The sequence below is a fragment of the Rhipicephalus microplus genome, chromosome 1 (genome assembly GCF_043290135.1).
Source record: "Rhipicephalus microplus isolate Deutch F79 chromosome 1, USDA_Rmic, whole genome shotgun sequence".
NCBI classification, from domain to species: domain Eukaryota; kingdom Metazoa; phylum Arthropoda; class Arachnida; order Ixodida; family Ixodidae; genus Rhipicephalus; species Rhipicephalus microplus.
In genome coordinates this window covers 295,610,229-295,633,329 of record NC_134700.1, presented here as the reverse complement: position 1 = coordinate 295,633,329, position 23,101 = coordinate 295,610,229, and the positions used below count along the sequence as shown (strand labels likewise).

The following is a 23,101-nucleotide window of genomic DNA, read 5'->3' as shown; positions in this document are numbered from 1 at the left end:
AATGGAGAGACATACAAACATACAGAAGGATGAACAGATGACAATTCAGACAGACACACAGAAAAACGCACGCACGGACGGACAGACAGGCAGACGGGCGGGCGGACAGATAGGCAGACGGACGGACACAGACAGACAGGTAGACAGACAGACGGACAGACAGGCAGATGGTCCGACGGACAGGCAGGTAGACAGACGTACAGACATACATACAGACAGACAGACAGACAGACAGACAGACAGACGGACAGACAGACGGACGATCAGACAAACGGACGAACAGACAGACATGCAGACGGACGAACGGACGGACAGACATACAGACAGACTGACGGGTGGACAGGCAGACAGACGGACGGATGGACAGACGAACGACAGATAGACAGACGAACGGACTGACGGACAAACGGACGGACGGAGAGACAAACAGATGCACAGACAGACAGATAGAATAAACAGACGTACGGACAGACAGGCAGATGAACGGACAGATGCACGGACAGAAAGCCAGACATACAGACAGACAAATGGACGAAGGGATAGACAGACAGACAGACAGACAGACATAGACAAACGGACGAAGGGACAGATGGAGAGACAGACAAGCGGATGGACGAACAGAAAGACGGATAGACAGTCAAACGGATGGATGAACAGACAGACAGGCAGATGGATGGAGAGACAGACAAGCGGATGGACGAACAGAAAGACGGATAGACAGTCAAACGGATGGATGAACAGACAGACAGGCAGATGGATGGAGAGGCAGACGGACGGACAGACAGACGGATGGACAGACGGACGGACAGACAGGCAGATGGACAGACAGGCAGACGGACGGACGGATGGACAGATAGACAGACGGACAGACAGGTAGATGGATGGACAGATGGACAGACATACGGACGGACGAACAGACAGACAGACAAACAGACGGATGGACAGACAGACAGGCAAACAGACGGATGGACAGACATACAGAAAAACGGACGGACGAACAGCCAGACGGATAGACGAACGGATGGACAGACAGACAGACAGACAGACAGACAGACAGGAGACAAATGGACGGACAGACAGGAAGACGGACGAAGGGACAGACAGACAGACGGACGGATGAACGGGCGGATATGGACGGATAAACAAACAGACAGACGTGCCCAGCGGACGAACGGACGGACGATTCGCGGTTTACCAATACAACACTCCGAAGCTTCACCCCACTCATCATCGTTCACTCCTTAAATATGCTGTGATTTGTCGACACTCATGTTTTTGGGAATGGGAGAAGCCATTATGTGTTCTCCTACCTCATGGGGTAGAAGAAGTGTCTTTTCTCCGCAGTATTGTGGCCTTAGAGGGCACCCTTGTTTTAGGTGCGAAGCTCCTTAGGGCGTGGGCTGTGCGTCCCCTGTAGCCTGTATGTAGCCACCTCTAGTTTAGTTCTTGCAGTGTTCACTAGATGGCGGTACCGTCCCCTGTATGTAGCCACCTCTAGTTTAGTTCTTGCAGTGTTCGCTAGATGGCGGTACCGTCTCCTGTATGTAGCCACCTCTCGTTTAGTTCTTGTAGTGTTTACTAGATAATGGTACTTGTAGCTGATGATGAAAAGATGCAAGATGTTATAAACTAGAAAGCGGTACTTGTAGTTGATGAAAGACGCGAGATCTTTTAAAATAGGAATGATGTCACATATGGCGCGTGTCATTGGTTGAAGGCAATCGTTCGATTTAGTGCGGCGACGCACGCTAGGGGGAGCGTTTTTGTAGTAAGGCTCTACCTTACCATGCTGTTTGAGCATTCACTGACGTTGCGTGCTCTTCAAATGTGTTATGGATACCCAGGTCTTCAAGTTTTCTGTGCTTGTATTGCGTGGCATGCAGTCCTAGGGCTGTTTTGTACGCTGTGCGTATTAAAGCATTTACCTGGTGGTCTCTGTGTTTGATAGTTTCTGGAATGGGAGGCCATAAGTCACGCGACCTACGACGAAAGCCTGCACTAGCCCGTTCGTTTCTTCTGCCAAACCTTCTTATTTATGGCCCCGCCGCGGTGGTCTAGTGGCTAAGGTACTCGGCTGCTGACCCGCAGGTCGCGGGTTTGAATCCCGGCTGCGGCGGCTGCATTTCCGATGGAGGCGGAAATGTTGTAGGCCCGTGTGCTCATATTTGGGTGCACGTTAAAGAACCCCAGGTGGTCGAAATTTCCGGAACCCTCCACTACGGCGTCTCTCATAATCATATGGTGGTTTTGGAACGTTAAACCCCACATATGAATCAATCTTATTTCTGGTGACTCGGTAGACCATGCGCGCTACACTTGTCGAGGTTTTCCTCAATTTGGCTAAGGTGTGACCGACGTTGCGTCGTCTTGAATCCACCGACCTAATATGCGCGGTATTTTCACTTCTTTTATAGGCCGGCCGTGTAGATGTAGCTCTATGTGTGATCGTTGCTGCTTTCTCGAATATGGGGCCCAGATCTGTATGAAGTCAGACTTTACTTGCGAGCAGTGCATTCCTGCGTCTGCGGTATATTTTTCAACTTAGAGATAGTGCTCTGCCGAAAATTCTGCTTCTTTCCGTATGGACCTTAATATGCCCAGATTTTAATACCATCAGCTTAAATTGCATGTCCTAAGTATTTTTTCCTTTAGCTTTATTGCAAGCTTTCTCAATCCTATATGTTAAAAAGTAGCAACGAACGTATCGAACCTTGCGGCGTCCCTCTGTTTGGTATGTCGAATGGCTCTTACCTAGTTAATGCCAAGCCTATTGTTGCCGTTATATAGCTTAGGAAAAAGCGAATGTGTTGATAAACCATTAGGAAAGAGCGAATGTGTTGATAAACTCGCTTTCCACATAGAATATTATTAAGTTATTCTAGGATTAGGCTATTTGATAATGTATCATAAGCTTCCTTTATGTCTCCAGCGCTATAGGAGCTCGTATTCTGTCTGATCGCTTGGTGGGCTTAGTGCGTCCGCCTCTAAAGGCCAACTCCGGCGATTTTTCAATCAATAAAATTCACTGGGTACGTTTCTTTGGACATTTTTGTCATTTATGCCAAATTACTGGCTTGAGAGATGCGCTGATTGTTTGCAAATTAATTTTAAGGATTGCCTAGAAAAGCTCACCTCGCTAGACAGAATTATTGGCAACACTGTTTGTGTGAAGTCATGTTTGGCATGTCAATGAAAGTGACGCAGCCTATGGCATCGCTACTTTAACGGCTAAAGCGCTCATTTTGCTGACCACAAGGTGACGGTGGCGGTTTTTGGCACGGGTATAGCACGGGAAAGCTCCCTTTCTTCCTAGGTGGTGTTTGGCCGGCGCTTCGCTGGTCTGGCTTTCACAGTTTTCATACTGCGCCGGCGGGACCAGCATATGGCCTCCAGTTCTTACCAAATAGTACGTCATACGCAGACAGGGCGCCCGGTTGGATTTCGTTTTTGGTATTGCACCTTTTTGCTGATTAAAAATGATTTTCAAATTTCTTGAGCACTTCAGCTATTGGGCTCGTGAGAAGAGTGTCTCATGAAAACACCATTACCTTGACATGGCCGAAAAATTGCAGAAGTTGGCCTTTAACAGGAGAAAAACGTGCTGAAACGTGATTGGAACCTGAACATAGAGTTAAGTAAAAGTCTATTACTTCAGATATGATCACTCAATTTTGTTTGTATTACCTTCTGAACCTGATTTTCTATGCACGAAGTGAGTGAAATGGGGTGCAAGTTCTGTACGTTTCTTAGTTTTCCGGGTTTCGGTAGTAATATAATATTTGCCTCTTTCCGCTCTTGTGGAACGTCACCTCCCTCCACTCAGACTTGCTCATCGAAGAATTTCGTGAGCTGTTTGAGCGTATTGTCATTGAGGTTGCGGATCATTGCCTCCTATCGCTTCCCGGGGCCGTGTTTTTCTGCAACGATTGCGGCTGCATAAACTCCTGCTACCGTTATGGGCTCATCTAGCGCCGTATTTGCAGGCCCTTGGTGCAGTTTATCATATGGTTGGTGCGCTGCTACGCCAACGTAGATTTCTTTAAACGTTTCTGTTATCTGGGGATTCGTTCCTGCGCACTCGCTCTCTAACAGGTTGAGTGTTCTGTTGGTTGTTGTTTTCGTAGTTGTGGGGTCAATCATGCTGCGAAGGATTGCCCACGTCTTCTTCGTTGTCTGCACCCAGTCGCAGAATTGCCTTCAGTTGTTATACAACGCCTGAGCATGCTCATTCGCTTTTTGCGCTAGTCCTGGTATGCGTATTACTTTAATCCTTTTGTTGCGTCTTTGCCTTTTCTATCTCTTGATTAGGCTGCGTTGAGCGTCCCATAAGTGTAAAAGATGACCGCCTACTGTCAGTGTTTCGGTTGTGAGTGCCAATTGTTTTGTTCTTTTGTCATGCATGTCTCTAATGTATCGAGCCCAGGACTTCGCCTTTTCTTCCCCATGAGGTCTGTCTTGTTGTGCCCTGAAGGCTGTCCAGCCTGTTATGACCGCAGAACCCATGGATCGTCTTTCCTAATTTTGCGAAGTTCATTACTAGTGCTATAACATAATAATCGCTGCCTAAATTTTCTTCTGCCTTCGTCCACCTCGATCGATGCGGGTTGTCGGTGAATGCTAGATCCCGAGTCATGTCCCTTGATACGCTATTTCCCATGCCCATTGACATTCTTGGGAGTGTATCTTTCTTCCGTAGATTTTTGTTGCAGATACTTCCCTTTACGAGTATTGTTCGGATAACCCCAGTGCGAGTGTGGTGCATTGAAATCACCCAGTATTATGATTTGGTCCCCTCTTGAAGCTTTCTCCGCTGTAAAATTAATGAGATGGCGGAAGTATACTTGTTTCTCTCTAGGTGGATTGTATACATTCGTTATAATTGTTTTAGGCGAGGATCCTGACGCGATATCATGTCCTAGAGTGTTATATACTTCAACCCCTTAGAGCATACTTTTTGTTGTATGATGTTGCTCGAGCAGTTTAAATTGTGGATTACTGCAATGTAATTGATAAAGTTCAAAGTGGCTCGTGTCATTGAGGCTTTCGCACATGGATTCATTCTTTTTAACGGGTGGCCTGCTTTAGACCACGAGCAATTATGCGCGTGAAATTTTTTCGAACTTTCTATACAACCACTGCGTGGTCAGCAATATTCGCAGTAACGTATGTGCCTATTACAAAGTAAACCACGAGGTAATTATGGTAATCACGTGTTCTGTCGCCAGATGGCAATATACACTTGTACGATGCAGCATTACTGCAATACTACATGTTTAATTGTGAAGACTGTTTACATGGCACGTGTGTTTGTAAAGCATGCACGTTATTTTCACAGTATTCTCAAGCACAGGAAGCTCTTTTCAATATAATTCCAAGCAGATGCGAGACTGCGTGGTAGAACAGCGGCTTGCCACGCAAATAGCCTGAGTTCGATCCTCACTCGGGCCCGAAAATTGTGTTGCATCTTTCCCGATGTTTCGGTCAAACACAAGATGATGATTTTTCGTTCACAACCAACTACGCCGACACCAGAATTTCTGCCAAGCAAGCTCTTTAACACTGTCATGTTAATATGTCATGTTGTATAACGATAAATCAAGAACATTGGCTGCTTTTTGACAAAAAAAGTTTACCAGAACTATGCTAATGACTACGAAATCGGCCACACACACTTTCAGTCCCTAATGTACTAGCTAATGATTGGCTGTTTGCCCAAATTGGGTCACAGCGTTACACAGATTATCAACGAGAATGACTTTTTTGTGCGCAGACAGCTAATCTGGTTTCGCAATCTTTTCTTTCCAGCGGAGCACTTGGCCAGCATCAAGTCGCTGGACATCACGCACCTCCTCACCGATTCCGAAACAGCCAACAGACTGATTCCTTTGCTACCGGAGCTGAAACTCAAAGTGAGATTCCTTTACCGCGAGTGTCGTCCGAACCCCTCAAATCTTTCAAACGAATTTTTACTAAAGCAGGCCAAGCTCCACGGTGTTTCTTTTTCGTATGGTCATGTGCACTACGCTATAACTAGGGTTCTGTGTTTTCGGATAAATCCGGCAAACATCTGATAAACACTCACCGATAAAAGCTTTAAAGATTCGGGTAAACTGTGATTTTCAAATAGGATTTTCAATGATCAAATGACATTTTTTAAGCTGAGGATTTCCAGTCGCAAGAAGCACACTTACATCAGTGGCAGCTACCCAGAAAAGTAAGCTTGCATTTGTTACAGCAAGCCTTAAATTGTAATGCGAACAAACGTAGGTGTCTTGTATTCATGTATTTGTGCTTGTATGCAGTATATGTGTTTGTGTGTTGAGACCTTCCAGACTTCTAGAATACACTTAGTCTGTTGGCATGTGTTTTCATGTTCACATACTACTTAGTTTAACATTTCAGACTATTGAGGATGTAACAGTATTAAATCATTTATATTTCGTCAAGAAGATGAGAAAAACTGGGGGGGGGGGGGAAGCCGAGAAGGAACTTGATTAGCTCGTGGACTCTCTTCCTCCACAAAAAGTACACTTCAGCCAGTTCACAGTAGCGCAAGTTAACACCTTAATTATTCTTTATTCTTTATTCGAAGCATACCTGCAGCACCCGAAGGCGTTATAGCAGGGGGGTTACAGATTCGAAAAAAAAACAAATTTTCATTTACAGCAGACACTTGTGCACTTGTGAACCCATTCTACCCATGTATTGTTCTGACAAAAAAAGAATTTGCGAAAATTCCAGTTCTGGGACGGTATTCCCTCAGTTTAAAAGGATGATAAATTCGATTTGACAAATACTACGGCGTCTGTAAATACATATCCTTATTGATTCCAGTTTTATTGTTAAATATTAGATATAAAAGTTTTAATCGCAATTTTCTTCTACGCGATGAAAGCAGCTCCCAATTAAATTTTTGTTTCATAGCGGTAGAGCTTTCCCGCCATTGATACCGTCCCAGGACGAACCTTGCCGCCCTGTTCTGTATTTTTTCTATCTTATCACTAAGATGTACCTGCGCCGGATCCCACACAGCGCAGGCGTACTCTAAGACTGGTCGTACACACGTCAAATACGCACATTCTTTAAGTCGCTGATGCGAACATCGTAAGTTACGCTGAATAAAATTTAACACCCTCGCAGATTTCGCGACAACATAATCAACATGTATATTCCATGAACAGTCAGAAGAAAAGAACACACCCAGGTATTTGTAAGTTGTCTTCGTGGTAACTGGCACACCATTTATACAATATCTAAATTCGATCTTATTTGTCTTCTTTGAAAAACAAAGGTTAATGCACTTATTAAAATTTAAAGACATTTTCCACGTTGTACACCAGTCATGAATACGCACCAAGTCATTTTGAAGTTGGGAGGAATCCTGCTCACTCTTAATTTTCCGGTAGACTATACAGTCATCGGCAAAAAAGCCGGATAGACGATGAGATACCAACCGAAATATCATTGATATAAATTAAAAACAACAAAGGACCTAAAACGGAGCCCTGTGGCACACCTGATGTCACGTCGACATAACTGGATGCTTTTCCATTCAAAACAACACATTGGCGACGATGCTTTAAATAATTTTCTATCCAGATTATCACATTTAGGTCTAAATTAAATAACTTAAGTTTTTGCAAAAGGAGCGCATGCGAAACCGAATCAAAAGCTTTTTGGAAATCAAGAAAAATACAGTCAATTTGCCCATTTTCGTCAATACTAGAGGATAAATCATGATAAAATTCAACCAGCTGCGTGGTACAATTATCAGGGTAAATGAACAGGAAGTTAAATCAAAGGGTGAATATAGAGGAATAGCAGCAAAAATGCAAACCATATCCTTTGGAATTAAAAGTATAGTAGAACACATCACTGCAAGAATTTAAAATGCAAAATGAAACACTGTGTTACGGAGGATTAGAGGTGCACGAAAAAAAAAAAACTCCGATAAACACCAGGTTTCTTCAAAAAACGCCCTCCTAATTCACAGAAAACTAAACTCTGGAAGCAGCTATAAACCACGATCCTGAAACACAGCCTAGATTGAAGCTCCACGTCCCCTCGTGGTATCGATTTCGTGTAAAGGTACAAAAGGACAGATAAAGTTACTATTCATAATTATCAGAAGATTTATATATGCCACAGATGAGTTGCTTAAGTCTAGCAAGCAGTTTTGCGAAGTTAGATCGCAGCTATACGCTCTGTTGCGCCACTTGCATATGAAAAAGAAGAAATAGGTGTACCTTTTAGGAGACGAAGCCTGCTAGAGTCGAGCCTTGTCCTCCCGTTGGCGTGACATAGTACTTAGAGCACCCGCTAGAGGCGCTGCGGCCAGTGCTCGCTTCCAGGCAAGCGCTCTCTCCTTTGACAGCGAAGCCAATGAAGCGCATCGTTGCCGGCGCGTACCCCGGGTTCGAGTGCATAACGATAGGGGCACTGCGGTATCACTCGCTCTCAGCGCGTGATTTTTCTCTCTTCGACAGCGAAAACAATGAAGACATGGCGGCAAAACTGTACGCTTCGCTGAGGTCTCACAGAGAGACTACAGCATGGCAACGCAGAAAAGCTTATCCAGACTTGAGGGCTCGCGAAGCTGCAGCGGCACGTCGACGCTGGCAAGCGCACCCGGAGGCAGCCAGAGCGCGGGAAGTGACTGCAAAATATCGAAAGCATTAAGTACGGCTACTGCGATTCACCCGACCCTGATCATTTACCCGCTTTGAACCTCGTAGAGGAAACGTACAGGAACGTTTGAAAAGTTTCCGCTACGTGGTTCAAAGCGGGTTAGCGATCCACGCGCTTCGCGCACTCATCATCATCCATTTCATGGGTGCCCCCCCCCCCCCCCGCGATGGTGGTTATAGCACTAGTCTGCTGACCCGCAGGTCGCGGGATCGAATGCCGGCCGCGGTGGTCGCATTTTCGGTAGAGGTGAAAATGCTCGAGGCCAAGTTACTTAAATTTATATGCCCGTTAAATAACCCCGGGTGGTTGAAATTTTCTGAGCCGTTCACTACGGCATATTTCATAATTATTTCCTGATTTCAGGACGTTAACCGCCGCCATAATTTAAAAAAAAATCACTTCGTGGATATGCGGTGATTTTGTTTTTCATGCGAAACTTGCAGTAACAGACTTTTGAAGCTGGCGAGGTTGGCTAAAATCCTCTTCACCCTCTAAATACTCCCTTCCCCACAGCCAGCGATCACGAAAAATGCTTAGCTGAGGGTCATGAGAAGCCACGGAGACAGTTTAGCAAAACGTAAAGTGTTCTTTGCCCGAAAAAGCTTTACCGAACCCTGCCCTGTCCTTTACCACCACTCCTTCTCCCAGCTGTACATGCCCCCTCCATCGAATATTGCGAAAAAAAAAAATGAATTGTGCTTTTCTCCTTGAACATTCGTAGATTTGAGTGGGGGGAAAGGAGGAGTTAATGTATTTGAAAAAAAAAATGTTAAGACTAGTTGTCGGCTCAATCTTTTGTTCTTTTTGTTTTTCGACAGGGCGCGCTGTCTGTGGACGAGTTGCCGGGCTTCACGTGCGTGTCGTCTCCGCAGTGGGCGAACGGAAAACACTTCCACGACAACTGGAACAGCGCCACCTGTGAAGACGACGTAGCCATGATTGCGTACAGCAGCGGGACGTCCGGGCTTCCAAAGAACATTGAAATACCACAAGGGTGCCTCCTCTACTGCCTGGTCGCAGCCGAGTGAGAGTTATTGACAGGAAGTTATATTCGCGTTTAAGGCGTTAAGGACTCTTTCCAATGACGGCCTGGGCCATTTTTCTAAAGCGCTTTGACTGATATTTGTAGTTTGCACAAAATTATATATTAAGTGAGATCATAAAAAAATTCATGTAGCTTTTAGGCCTGCACACTTGCCGCGTCAAATTTTAATAGATGCGCTTCGGTTATACGAGGACACGCCAATTCATTTTCTTTCTTTTCCATATATATACGCCACTCTTGGCACCTTTTACAAGAGCTAAAAATTGCCATTTACCTTGCTTCTACAGTCGACAGATTTCTGCGAACCAGAGTTCTTTGAGCACATACTTCATTTACACGATGGTTTCACTTAGCGTGGGGCAGATGCCAGCAACCGCAATCACGCTTTAAAAACTACGAAGTGATTCATTCCTGTTTTCTTTTATTAAGTATAGCTTGACGACACTGGCGAAATGATTCTTGTCTTGATTCAGGGAGTATCATCACATGTAGGCTTCAGTGCCGGGTTTGTGTGTCGAGGGGGGTGGGGGGAGTGCATTTATTTCGCATAACACTGAAAGTGCACAAGAAAACAAAACAGTAAAAAAGTGTACAGCAATCAAGAGTGGAATCTCTTACAGACGTATGTTTGTCTTGTAACGTAAAACCTACGTCCTCAAAAAAGAAAAGAAAGTCGGGCGTACGCTGCACTAGTCGCGCAGGGGCCGTTCCACGCGCTTCCCGCACAGAAAGCCGCGTCGCCAATTGGCTTATTTGTCCCCGCTTGCGTGCGGCAGGGGTCCCGGCACGTGCGTTGCGGCTGTGCGGGAAGCGCGTGGAACGGCACTAAGGGCCTGTCCACGCGCTATTCGCCGGGCCGCACCGCACGCGCCGGGAGACCTGCAGCACCCAAGCGGAGGGCAAATGAGTGAATCGGCGACGCTCTTTCACCCTCCGCTTGGCCTGTCATTGCGCTACCCGTCCGACCACACCGCACGTGCCGGCACACCTGCTGCACCCTAGCGGAGGGCAAAAGAGCGTCGTCGAGTCACTGAAAGTGATTCTTAAAAGAGAAAGGAAGAGAAAAGTGAGCCCCGTTACAGTCTGCTTCAGTGAGCGACACCTCCACAGTAGCTCACAAGGGATGGGGGTGAGGAGGGATAAAAAGGGGTAGGAGTAAAGGTGTAGGAAAGCGGAAGAAGGAGAAGAGAGGAAGAGACGTGAGGTGGTAATCCAGAGCGAGCGACTACAAACTGAGGGGATAGAAGAGATAGGAAAGATGGGAACACGGTCACTGGAGTCCGAGGAGGGGGACACCTGCGAGAGCTCCTTTCGGCGTCGGTAGATGGCGTAGAGCAAGTCCAGTTGGTCAGAGCTACACTGTCGTCGAAGGTCGTCGGCGGCAAAAGGTGACGTAGGGCGAGCCCAGTCGGCCAGAGCCACGCTGACGCCGGAGATCGCAAGCGCGCGGAGCGCGCGAGCGCACAACCGGTCAGCCCGGAATCCAGCAAGCGAGTCGCCGATTCGCTGTTTCGCCCTACGTTTGGATGCGGCAGGTGTCTCGCCACATGCTGAGCAGGTAGCGCGTAAAGAGACCCTAAAGGCAGAGCAAAGCTGAACGGCTAAATTCTGTCGCGTCAGGATCCTCCCATACCCGACGCTCTTATCTCGTTCCTAAGCGTTCTCCCGCTCAGAACTCGGTGTTCGCCATCGTCGTTTTGCAGCGGCCGTTTAGGCTAAACGCGCAGAGTGCAATCGGGGTCAATTAGCAGAGCGCAACAATTTTTCCAAGTGGCTTGTTTTTCGGGCAGTGTTATTTGGTCTCCCCATGTGTACGTGTGATGCACCACCACGATGCCAGCGTAGTGGTAAGAGAAATGAGTCGTAAGCTAAGCACGATTCGAAAAGTTGAAAAACAGTGCAGATACAAGACGAAGGAAGGGCACTGTCGGCCACCTGATTAACAGCGGAGCAGTTGATGCTCGCCGAGATCTGTCCGTCGGAAATGATGATCATCGTGAACCGGCACGCGCTCTGTTCGTCCGAAGAGGTTCTGACGGAAAAGGGAAGAAATAAGCGCGTCGTCTGTGGAGGTCACCTCAACCACACCACGTGGGGGATGAGGAAGGAAAGAGTAGAGAAGTATAAAATAATAAAAAACATTCGAACTGACCCCCGTGCAACGCGCAGTCGACCAATAAAACCGCCAAGAAAACCGGGGGTACAGTGATATGCATGTTTTAACCTGGGCAAGAGGAAGAAGAAGAGCGGGGTCTTACAAACTCAGGTGGTAAGTCTAGTCAGCCCCATTGGTAGCGCCACATCATAGAGCTAATCTGAAGTTGGCACGGCGAGCTTAGCACTGCAACGTCACTCCGAAGAGTCGGCTGTGAGGAACCTGACCATCAGGCGAATTGCCGTAACGAGTATGGCAATCTGTCTGTCCCTGGAAGCTTCAGAGGCCGGCAGGGGCCGGTGGGCTCAAGGAAGCAGTTGGGGTTGTCGTAGAGTCGAGTTCTCAGAGACGACGGCAGAGGCCGGCGGAATCGAGAAAGCCGTCCGTTCGTATATTCGAGCTCTTGGAGATGGCGGCACAGGCCCGCGGAATCGAGAAAGCACGCGGTGCCTGTGCCGCCGTCGACCATGTGGTCATGGCGGCAGAGGCCGGCTGAGTTGAGATAAAGGGCGATGTCGCCGTAGTGCTCGTGCAGACGACGGGCGCATGTGATGTAAGCAGAGGAACGTCTTCCGGAGCCGTTCTGCAGGCACCGGCGACCGCATCCCGGAACAATCAGCCCTTGACGACCGCTGCACTATCTCGCTTGTTTCCAAGGGCCCCGGCTTGTTCGATAGCTTTGCGGCGGGTCACGGTGCCACCAGCCGAGGCCATGATGATGGCGGCCTTGTGGTAGAGCTGCCGGTAAGGGCAGCATGGCTCGATTGCGGAATGTTTTCCGCTAATGCAGCGAGGTCGTTCAGTTGCACAAGGTCCTGGGATTTGCTTGACCCCGCAGCACAGGTACCGTTCGTGTCGTAAGCAAGCGGCAGTTGCGTGCCCGAAGTGGGCGCAACGGAAATACTCTATGGGTCTGAGCTAGCATGGGCAAACATGGCGCGTTTGCTTATACAGCAGGATGTCAGGGGGAATCATGGTCCCCGCCAAGGTGAGGCAGTTGCCTCTACGAAAACCGGCCCCAAGTGGCACTGGTGAGGCGATGTTGTCGGCTAGGTCCTCGAAGGGGATGGACGGCTCCACCCCATAGATCATTCCGACACAGGTGTTCAGGTCCAGTTGCTTGGGCTGGACCTGTACCTCGTAGATCATCCCGCCCTGGAGCAGGGTTTTTAGATCGGTGATGGGGTGCGTTTCAACCGCAACCAGGTTGCGTTTTAAGTTTACCCGTGTACTTTTGGTGGCAGGAAATCCCGAGAGGAAAGCGGTGATCGCGTCTCTCGACACAGCTAGGAAGTTTGATCGTGGCCGCCCAGTCGCTCGGAATCAAATCTCCAACGGCTTCGAAGTCCTAGTGGCTCAGATGGTGATGGTGGTAATGGTTAGAAGATGAGAAAAAGCACCTAATTTCTGCAACCCGGTCGGGAGCACGGCGCAGTGCCTAGTGGCTCAGATGAGGGCGCGGAGAAGTGCTTGGAGGCACTCACGCACTTAGGGATGGTGGTGGGGAAGGCGCTGCTTGCTCGGTTGCCACTGGGGTTGGGAGAGGAGACGAGATGGTGTTGCTGCGAGAAGGTGTTCCTGCAAGAAGCTACGGCCGTGGCAAAAGAGGAGGAAGATGCAGTTATCACCTTCTCTTCGCTCGGAGAGGGTGGTAGTGTCAAGGCTGCTTTCCCCTCAGGCCGGAGTTTGATTTAGGAGCGCGCAGACATCCGTGGTTCCTGCTGCTGCGTGGGCACCAATGTCGATGCCAAGGTTGCCTGAGTAGCTTCCTGTTGGTTCGCCTTCGTGCGGCGGAATCTTTGTGGTGGCATCTGTAGTCCTTAAAGGGCCACTCACCAGGTTTGACAATTTTGAGCTGACAAGCGCAATGCGTACGTGGGGCATTCATGATCACGCCTGCTAAAGTTTGCGAAATTGCAAAATTTGCCGCAGAAATAAACCAAGTTTCAAGATGAATGCTACTCTCTCTCTTTCGAGGGCGCGCGCCCAGAGAATGAGGGCATGACGTACACGTAGGAATCACCTTACGTACACGGCAGTCCTGTGACATTGGTCATCTGCGTAGACGACGGTGCTCTGACGTGGCCAACAGTAGCACTTGACATGGCGAAAATTATTTAACACATGTGTAGTTAAAGTAATTTGTTGCTTGAATAGATGGATATAACTTGAGACGCAAAGAGAGAATTTGCGCGCCTCTTCCATTTTCCCCCTTGAATTCTTACGATATGCGGGGCTAATGTGCCTACGTGACGCGTGCGTTCGTGTCCCCGTGGTTAGTGCGTCAAGCAGATGCCTGTCCTGGTAAAGAAATTCATGGTCCTGCGCGTTGAAGTACTCATTATGCTAATCTATTTTACCGCGTATAGGCCAGCATTTGTATTTCTGAGACAGTTATTCCAAACACGAAGTGACAGACCCCCCCCCCCCCTTTTTTTTTTTCTGGATTCGGCTTTCACATCACACAGCGTGCACGATACATCCCACCGTCTTACGTAACTTGTACACTCATGAAAGAATTCCGCCACGTATTTTTCATGTAAACTTCAGTGAATGTTCAGGTTGCACAAGGCCGGTGCGCAGAATAAATTAATTGTCTAATGCTGGTTACCTGATGTGAGGTGAGCGGTTTCTTGTCCGTGTTAAAACAGCCACATTAACTATATTGATCATAATGTTGAGCCGAGGTATACGAGGCCTATTGCTTTTACCGAACCCATCATACAAAATATAATGATAAAAACGAAGCAAAAACAACACAGGTTACTGCACTAGTGGTGCCTATAGATGTTCTGTAAAGGACAGGGCTGTATTTTACCGCTTATGTTTGGTCATCAACCTAACCGTGTCCGCTTGAGGGTAACACTGGGCATCCCGGGTATATTGCTGTACAATTTCTGGTTAACCTTCCTGCCTTTCCTTCATTTTATTCTCTATTTCTCTCTTTCCGATACAACACTTGCCACGTAACACAAATGACGTGTACCAGGAAGCAAAAAGGAACACTGCGTTTGGCGATGCGTGCCCCGTACAATTCAGGCGGGAATTTCTTATTTTTTTCTGTAATTCTTGGAACACCAAAGGGAGCACAGTGGCTTCCCGTTGACCTTTCGCTATCTGACATCGTCATAAAACAGAAGAAAATTTCCAGTTTGACCTAAAACAGGCTAAATGTTCGACAACGCCACTCATCCAAGCACCGGCCAGTGACTCCGCGCCGTCGGCAAAGCGCTAGCTTCCAGTCGGGTTTTTTTCGCCCGATGGAACGGTTTATAGGCTCGTATAGTGTAGCATAGTAAGGGTGTTGGGAAATTATTTATACTCCAACCAAAGAGTACGTGAAGAATCCCGACGTTTCGGAACCCATTTGGTTCCTCCCTCGGGGGCGACTGAGGCTATGTTGCAGCGGCGCCTTCAACGCACTCGCGGGGCGGTTAAAGGGACACTAAAGCCAAATAACAATTTACGTCAAAGTGAAAGCTCAATGTTTCACAACATCTAAAACGACAATATCATCAACAACAGTGGCCTACTTACCGAGAAATTAAGGTTAATGCAGAATAACAAAAGTGCCGCAGTAGGACATTTTCAAAACTATTCCTATGACATCAGACGGAATGCCTACAATTAATCACTAGCAATCTATCTAACTCTTTAAATAAAAAGATTTCCATGCACCGAGAGACGTAACAATGTGTTTCTTGTTCGTTTCTGTTTGATTCATGAAAAAAAAAACCGCCTGACGTTACTACTGGCATGACGACGACACAGAGACAAGAAGGATACGAAAGACACGGGTCTTTCGTAAACTTCTTGTCTCTGTGTCGTCGTTTTGTTCTCGCGCTATAACTATCGTCATGCCATACCAACTAGCCCAAGCTGCCACACTTCTAAGTTACTACTGGGAAAGGCGCGAGTGTTTCAAAAATTCAATTTTCGCGTGGTTACGCGGGACAGGTGTTGCTATCTAGCGGGGCGCAGTTGAAACAAAAAAAAAAAAAACGTCTGCGATTTCGAAGTCAATGGCGGGAAATTGATCAATGGCCGTTGTTGCTTCTGTGGCTCCCGCTGCTTTCGGTCTGCTGCAACTAGCGCCGTAAAGCCGAGTAACGTTGTGCAGGGCAACAGTGACGTGGGTTGGTCCGGTCGGTCTGCTTTTTGAGGCGGGTATTTTGAAGTGCGCTGACCCGATGCGGACCACTAAAACATGATTTTATTTCAAAATAGGCCATCCTTGGCACAAAAGTAACACTACGAGGTTTATGGACCACTATCTCAACAATCATGGTCGACTTAAGAGTTATCTTTAGTGTCCCTTTATTGACCCCCCCTCCCTCTCTTTCTTTCGTTTTGCCGTAAAGCGTAGTCCGTTGTATACACTGGGGGAAGGGTTCCGAGAGCACGGTTGATGCTTTGGGCCTTTCGCTGTATACGCCACGACTCGTGTAGTAACCTTCTCCTTTAGTTAGTCTCGCTTTCAAGGATGATCGTTGCGTCAAAATTTATCCTCTGGTCAAACGTCCCAGAATGCTCGGTGACTGCACTGCGTTCTTTGTAGAGCTTCCGGACATCGTTGGCGTGTTGTTTGATTTGTTCCGGTAGGTTTTTTGTCTCGGCAATATTCGAAGAAGGGCACTTAGCGCTCGGAATTTGGTAAACGACACTCAGGGTCCTGTACATTGTTGGCCGGTCTTTCGGACTTTTTGGAGGCCTGCGCCAACATCTCGCTGATTCCTTGGCCGTATCCGGCCGATACGCGTTTCGGAGGGCTGCCAATTATTGCTGATTGGGACTTCTGCATCCTCTGTTGCTCTGCGTGGCGGGTGGTGGCTCGAATGAAGTTTTTTGGGTATCCGTTTTTTTCTGTGGTCCGCAATTACGCGAGCCTAATCTTCTTTTCGCTCTGTGTCATTGGAGCATATGTTCTTGGGTCTCTGGAGTAACGTGTTAACAACCGAGCCTTTGTGGCAGGTGGGATGGGACGTATCATATTGAAGGTAGCGGCAGGAATGCGTTCCTGTGAACAGAGAACTCGAAGCCGTCGCGCTTTCTTGCCACCTGGACGTCGAGAAAGGGCAGGCTGCGGTCGTGGCATATACAGCGAACGGTCCAAAACATCAACCATTCTCTCGGAATTGGGGAAAGGGATTTTAAATGAAAAGAGGAGAAAATTGAGCCCCGTAACTGTCTCTCAGGGGGAGGACACTTCAACAGTATCTCACGAGAGGTGGAGGTGACGGAGGGAATGAAAGATATGATTAAAAGGTAAAAAGATAGAGAGATAGGAAGGAGAGAGCGAGGCGCAGGGACAGCGAATGACGGAAGTAAGGAGAAGATAGGAAAGATGGAGACGGTCGCGGGAGTCTGAGGACGGGGCACCACTGGCGAGAGCTCTTGTCGGCGTCAGGAGATGGCGTAGAGCGAGCCCAGTGGGCTAGAGCGGCACTGTCATCGGAGATCGCGGGGGCACAACCGGTCGGCACGAAATCCAGCGAGCGAGTCCTGGTTCTCTCGGAACTGTTGCCCCAGTGTATACACACAGAATACGCTCCACGGCAAAACAGGAGGGAGGGAGGGGGGGGGGTGTCATTAACCACCCCGCGAGTGCTTCAAAAACGCCGCTGCAACATAGCCCCAGTTGCCCCCGAGGAAGGAACCAAGGCGGTTCCGAAACATCGGGTTTCTTCACGTACTTTTGGTTAGAGTTTAAATCATTTTTCTGTTTGATACCCAACCAGACAGACATCTGTCGAATGGTTACATTCAAGTAAGGGTGTTGTAAGCATATAGCTAGAGGGACGCAGTCACGAAATGCAGTCCCTCGAAAAGCCGGTACCACCACGAAATGGGAGTTCCCTCTTACGTTTGCATTTTAGAAAAGGCCTTTCCCGTATCTCATAGTATCTCACATATGAGTCATTTCTCCTGTGTATTTAGATAATGTCTAAATTCTGGACGCCGATCCTGAACCCGCGACGTGCCTCACGAAAAAGAGAGAGAGAAAAAAAAGAACGGACTAGTCACGTTTCTCTAGCTCACCCTCACAAAGCGTTATTAATCATAACAGGTGAGAAAATTATGCGGGCACTATTCATCGACCTTACGAAGCGTCACAGTCATGAAATAAATGTGGGACAAAGACCGTCATGTGCGTGCCGCAGGCGTTCAGACGGCGGGCCGCGTGGTTAAAGGGACACGAAAGAGGAACATTGACTTGGTTTAGATAGAAAAACTACACTCTGAGAACTCTAACGCCGCATGTTTCCCCATCATAAGTTCATTACTAGGGGAGTAATTTAGGTATAAAATTTCATATTTAAATTTCGCACCAAAATCTCTGTCCATGACGTATAAAATTTCAAAATGTATTTTTGGTATTTTCATGGCAGTGGCTCAATAAATTTTTCCGAAACTTCATATGCTAAGTCTATAGCATGCTGCAGCCACAGATTACATTGACTTTTCTCGATTGTAAGCTATGACTCAGCCTTCCGAAGTCACGGCGTTTGGTGCTGGAATATCATTGTGGCGTTGCCACCAGCATTTTCTTTTCGCATGTTTTCTCACTCACCAAGCGGCGCGTGTCTCGGAAAGAATTGTGTTTTCGGGATCCTATACTTTACTAATCTGCGAAAAATAGTTTTACTCTTTAGTGTCCCTGCTACAAATAATTGTAGGATGATTACGTAATACAAGGAAGAAATTGGCGCTCGTGTTCTGGGAGCGCATGCATGATGATCGCCTTTCGCGGCTATCAGACGCCTAAAAAATTAATGTCAGTTTGATTTATTGCAGGGTCACCCAGCCACTGACGTCAGAGGACATATGCGTCACCGGTGCCAACATCTGCACGTACATTGGTTTCACGCTTTACCTCAAGGGACTATACCTTGGCGCCACATACCTGATGATGGAGCAGCGTGAACGCATACACGGCCTTGTAGACGCCATTGTCAGGCATAAGGTCAAGTTCAACGCCCTTTATTTGGGTGTATTTGGCAGTGATCGATACGACTATACCTTAGATACAATTACCCATAACTGCAATTTGATAGCTGAGCCCCGCCGCGGTGGTCTAGTGGCTAAGGTACTCGGCCACTGACCCGCAGGTCGCGGGTTCGAATCCCGGCTGCGGTGGCTGCATTTCCGATGGAGGCGGAAATGTTGTAGGCCCGTGTGCTCAGATTTGGGTGCACGTTAAAGAACCCGAGGTGGTCGAAATTTCCGGAGCCCTCCACTACGGCGTCTCTCATAATCATATGGTGGTTTTGGGACGTTAAACCCCACATATCAATCAATTTGATAGCTGAAATATTCTGACCAAACTATTATGAACTGGAACACATATTCTTGATTGTGGTGCTTCCTCTAACCTCTCTTCCTCATCTCGATAGACTCCCCTGTGCACAGTAACAATTCATTTTTGTTCTTGTAGAAAGAGAGAGAGGTTGTCTTACAGAATGGTAGACAGCTTGCTAGTCAGAGTGAGACAACCGTTAACTGTAGGGCCGCTAGACATCTTGAACCAGCCAAATACGCTATTTTAGCATAGGTATAATTTGCAATGTCTTGTCTTTATGCCATAGCTAAACACTCGAACATCTGTTCACTAATGAATCGGCTTCTGACATAAACGCACGCCCTTCTTTCACATCCCACGTGTTCAAGAAGAGTACAAAAAATAAAAATGTATTTGATTCGCGAGGCCTTTAGCCACAACAATTACTCATACGATGAATTAGCGTTGCCTACGTATTTCTGAGAATGAACGAGAACGAGCACTGTGAGGTAGCGCTCGGCGTTACATCCCCCGCTCCCTTCCTTCTTGATAACACGCCTTCCCAGAAACAGGGCCTGCTCGGCGTGGCGCCCCCTTCCTCGCTTGCCTGACGCATTCCCGAGAAACAGCGCCATAGCTTATACCCCTGTCACACGGGCACCCGTGAAGACCGTTTAACTCCCTCTTCCTTACGACAACGAAGATGCGGTCGGTGTCACACGACCACCCTTACACAAACGAAGGTAAACGGAGCATTTCGCAAAGGAAGTTCAACGATCTCCCTTCGCAGCGAAACGAGATACTCTCGTCCCCAGCAGTCTAGAAGCCAGAGAAAAAATTCGAGCACTAAGTGGCCGCAGTGAAAGAATAATACATTTTGGCAATATTAAACGTTCTTTCGTTGTAGTACTCATTCACAACGCGTGTTTGTTTACATATATTTACGCCCTCCAGAGTTCACTTACTCTCAACACCGATGCCCTACACACCGTGCCTCGCGAGTCGGGCCGGCCGGCGCCAGCCGATCACTGTCATTACCAGTGCAATATTGTACCACTTCCTCACGTCGTGCGCTGTGTCACTCATGGCTGAAGAACACAAAATGTGCGCTCGCGAGGCAAGGAGGCATAAGAACTTTCGTACCAGGCATGTACACAGGCAACAAAACAACTAAAAGCACAATGTGGCCAGCGTCACTAACAGCATCGGTATACATTCAGCAAATGCGTTTTTATTTGAAATTATTTTTAATGGTTAGTTAGTCGCATACCTACCTAATGGTGCTTTTTTGTAAAAACTGCATAACGAGGATTCACAAAAAAATCAATAGTGATGAAATTAGAATACTTTTCCGAAAATCAAACAGCGCCAGCTGAGCCTCCTCGCGGCAACTGTTACAACCTTGTCATTGCCGTGCCACAACTCCTTCTCCGTCGAACCCCCTAGGGGAGATTTACGTTGACGGTGTTCAACGGAGTTTTGTGGTGGCCATGTGACAGGGGTATTACCCTGCCTCCCCTGCTCCTTCCACGAAACTGCCTGCCCGGTGTCGACGAGGGCCACGGGCAACGAGGACGGTGGGATAAAAAGAGCGCCAGGGAAAGGACGGGGCGTCCTTTGCTGCTAGGAGGTCATACTTTTGCTGCCATTTTTTGCATACTAAATATTTGTGTACATAAAGTTCTACTAGTAAAACGATCAGCGGTGATGGTGTCTTCCTCTGGGGAAAAGTCACGAAGACGGCGGTGATCCTCCTCGCGAAGAAACGGACCCGGCTTTGCTTCGCCACCAAGAACCTCGTCCAAACCATATTCCGAGTTCGGACGAAAATTCACTAGTACCTACATGAAAATCTTATGCGATACATAGTGCCACGTTCCATTTCCCAAGTTTCTGTTATCGTCCCAAAACATCACACGATTCTCAGCGCAAACCGCGCCTGCAGCTTTCGAAAAGGTTCCGGACTGTAGTAGATCATTTCGATAAGATCACGCCCACTGTGCGAACGGTACAGATTGTTCTGGAACCTGATTTGATTGATATGTGGGGTTTAACGTCCTAAAACCACTATATGATTATGAGAGACGCCGTAGTGGAGGGCTCCGGAAATTTGGACCACCTGGGGTTCTTTAACGTGCACCCAAATCTGAGCACACGGGCCTACAACATTTCCGCCTCCATCGGAAATGCGTTCTGGAACCTACGCCACCGCCAGCGATAACGCTAGAACATTCGATGGCAAGAGTATAAACGCCGACGCGCTTCGCCGCTTGTCAGTTGTTGATCGAAGGCCGACGCTCCGTTCGCCGCTATCCGTCCGAGACTGCAATCTGTGCGAGACTGCTGCTGTAATTGGACTTTCCGTTCACCGGGCACAGGTTCGCCCAAATAAACAGTTCAATCCCAACACGAAGTCTCCTGTCTTGACAATAGTATATGTGACAAGCGGCTTCACACTCGAGCCAAGGTGTCAAGTCACAGTCGACGTGTACAGACTTCACTCCGACTGCCGTCTTCTTAGCGTCATGACCTTATGACAATGTTATTGCGCCTGCTTTGGCGTCGCATGTAAACGTATTCAGTGGGATTTAAAACAATCAGTAAAGCAGCCATGAGCAGGATGTGGGGACGCTCACGTAGCGCCATCTCTATTCGGTGACAGCACTCGCTGTAACGGCATGGCAAGTAGGCGAAGAACATCGTACCTCTTGAAGAAGGCTATATAAGAAACAACCCTCGGTTTTGTACGGCAAAGGCATTTGAACATTCTGTTAGATTTACAATATCGTGCTGCACACCGCATGACTTCCCGGAGTATTTATTATTTTACGATGGGGTCCTATTTGCTTCTAATGGGCGGTGCTCAATTGCCCTGGGAAGCAACACGCTTGGTAGTGCAACACTGCCATTTAACCAAAATGTTCCAGTAGGTCTTCACTGTACGAGGGGTTGTTTGCATAACTAGCCTCTCTAAAGAGATAGTTTTTTTTCGCTCTCTCATTCAGTTATGACAGCAGGCCATTGCTGCCGCTGAGGGATCACGCCACGTGCAGATGACTGAAAACGGTCGTCCATTCCACGTTGTAAGCGTCTCTTTCTTTTCTCGAATTCTCAGTCGTCTCTTTCATTCCTGCGTAGGTGACGTGGTTCATGAGCCCGCCTCTTCGCGCGCTGGGCTACGCACGGCAAGTGCAGCAGAGTGGCCGTGGTCCACCACCATCGCTCAGGAGCATATTGCTCGCCGGCTCGCCGTTGTCCACGGCCGTCGCTCGAGAAGTGGGGGCCACCTTACAACCGGGCGAGATGCGCAACGCGTACGGCACCACTGAAACCGGCGGCATTCTCACCATACCTCCACAGGGAGAGTGCTGCTTCGACAACGTCGGGTTTCCGCTGCCCGGAACCAGGGTCAAGGTATACATATGCGATTCCTAACTGGGACTCAGATAATGAGACAAATATTTCGACAATCTACGAATTTCACTGATGTCCAGTAACTTCTACGTTCGGAAGACGGCAAGTACAATATGTGCACTGTAAATTTTTATGAAAGGGAACACGCGAGCGCGTGGCTTGCGCGATCCGGCGGCTGCTTGCAGCACGCTCAAGCGGGTGCAACGACAGTATAGGCGATTTCCCGCAGCAGGTTTGCTCATTAAAATCAAGATGGCGCCACAAAGCCATGGACGTCTCTTTACCATGGCCGTCATTATGCCGTGGCCTTCTACAGCAGTGCTCAACAACCGCTTTGCATCGTCTGATCAGTGTTCCCATAGCGTCTGTGCGCGCGCAAGTAAACAGACGCTATGGGGGTCACCGAGCAGACGACGCGACGCGAATGTTCAGCAGTGCTGCATAGGGCTACGGTAAAAAGACGGCCACGGTAGAACTCCAAATGGCGGCACCAATGGGTGCAGTTCCCATCTACCTCGAT

The 23,101-nt window shown here is 48.0% G+C and overlaps 1 protein-coding gene across 1 annotated transcript in view; it reads left to right on the top strand.

Moving 5' to 3' along the window:
• Positions 1 to 23,101, top strand: part of LOC119160149 (uncharacterized) — a 57,450-nt gene that overhangs the window by 17,883 nt on the left and 16,466 nt on the right. The window contains exons 5-8 of the mRNA XM_037412857.2: positions 5,806 to 5,909; positions 9,507 to 9,712; positions 18,684 to 18,852; positions 22,306 to 22,581. Coding sequence (XP_037268754.1) covers positions 5,806 to 5,909; positions 9,507 to 9,712; positions 18,684 to 18,852; positions 22,306 to 22,581 — 755 coding nt within the window. The remainder of the gene's footprint in view (positions 1 to 5,805; positions 5,910 to 9,506; positions 9,713 to 18,683; positions 18,853 to 22,305; positions 22,582 to 23,101) is intronic.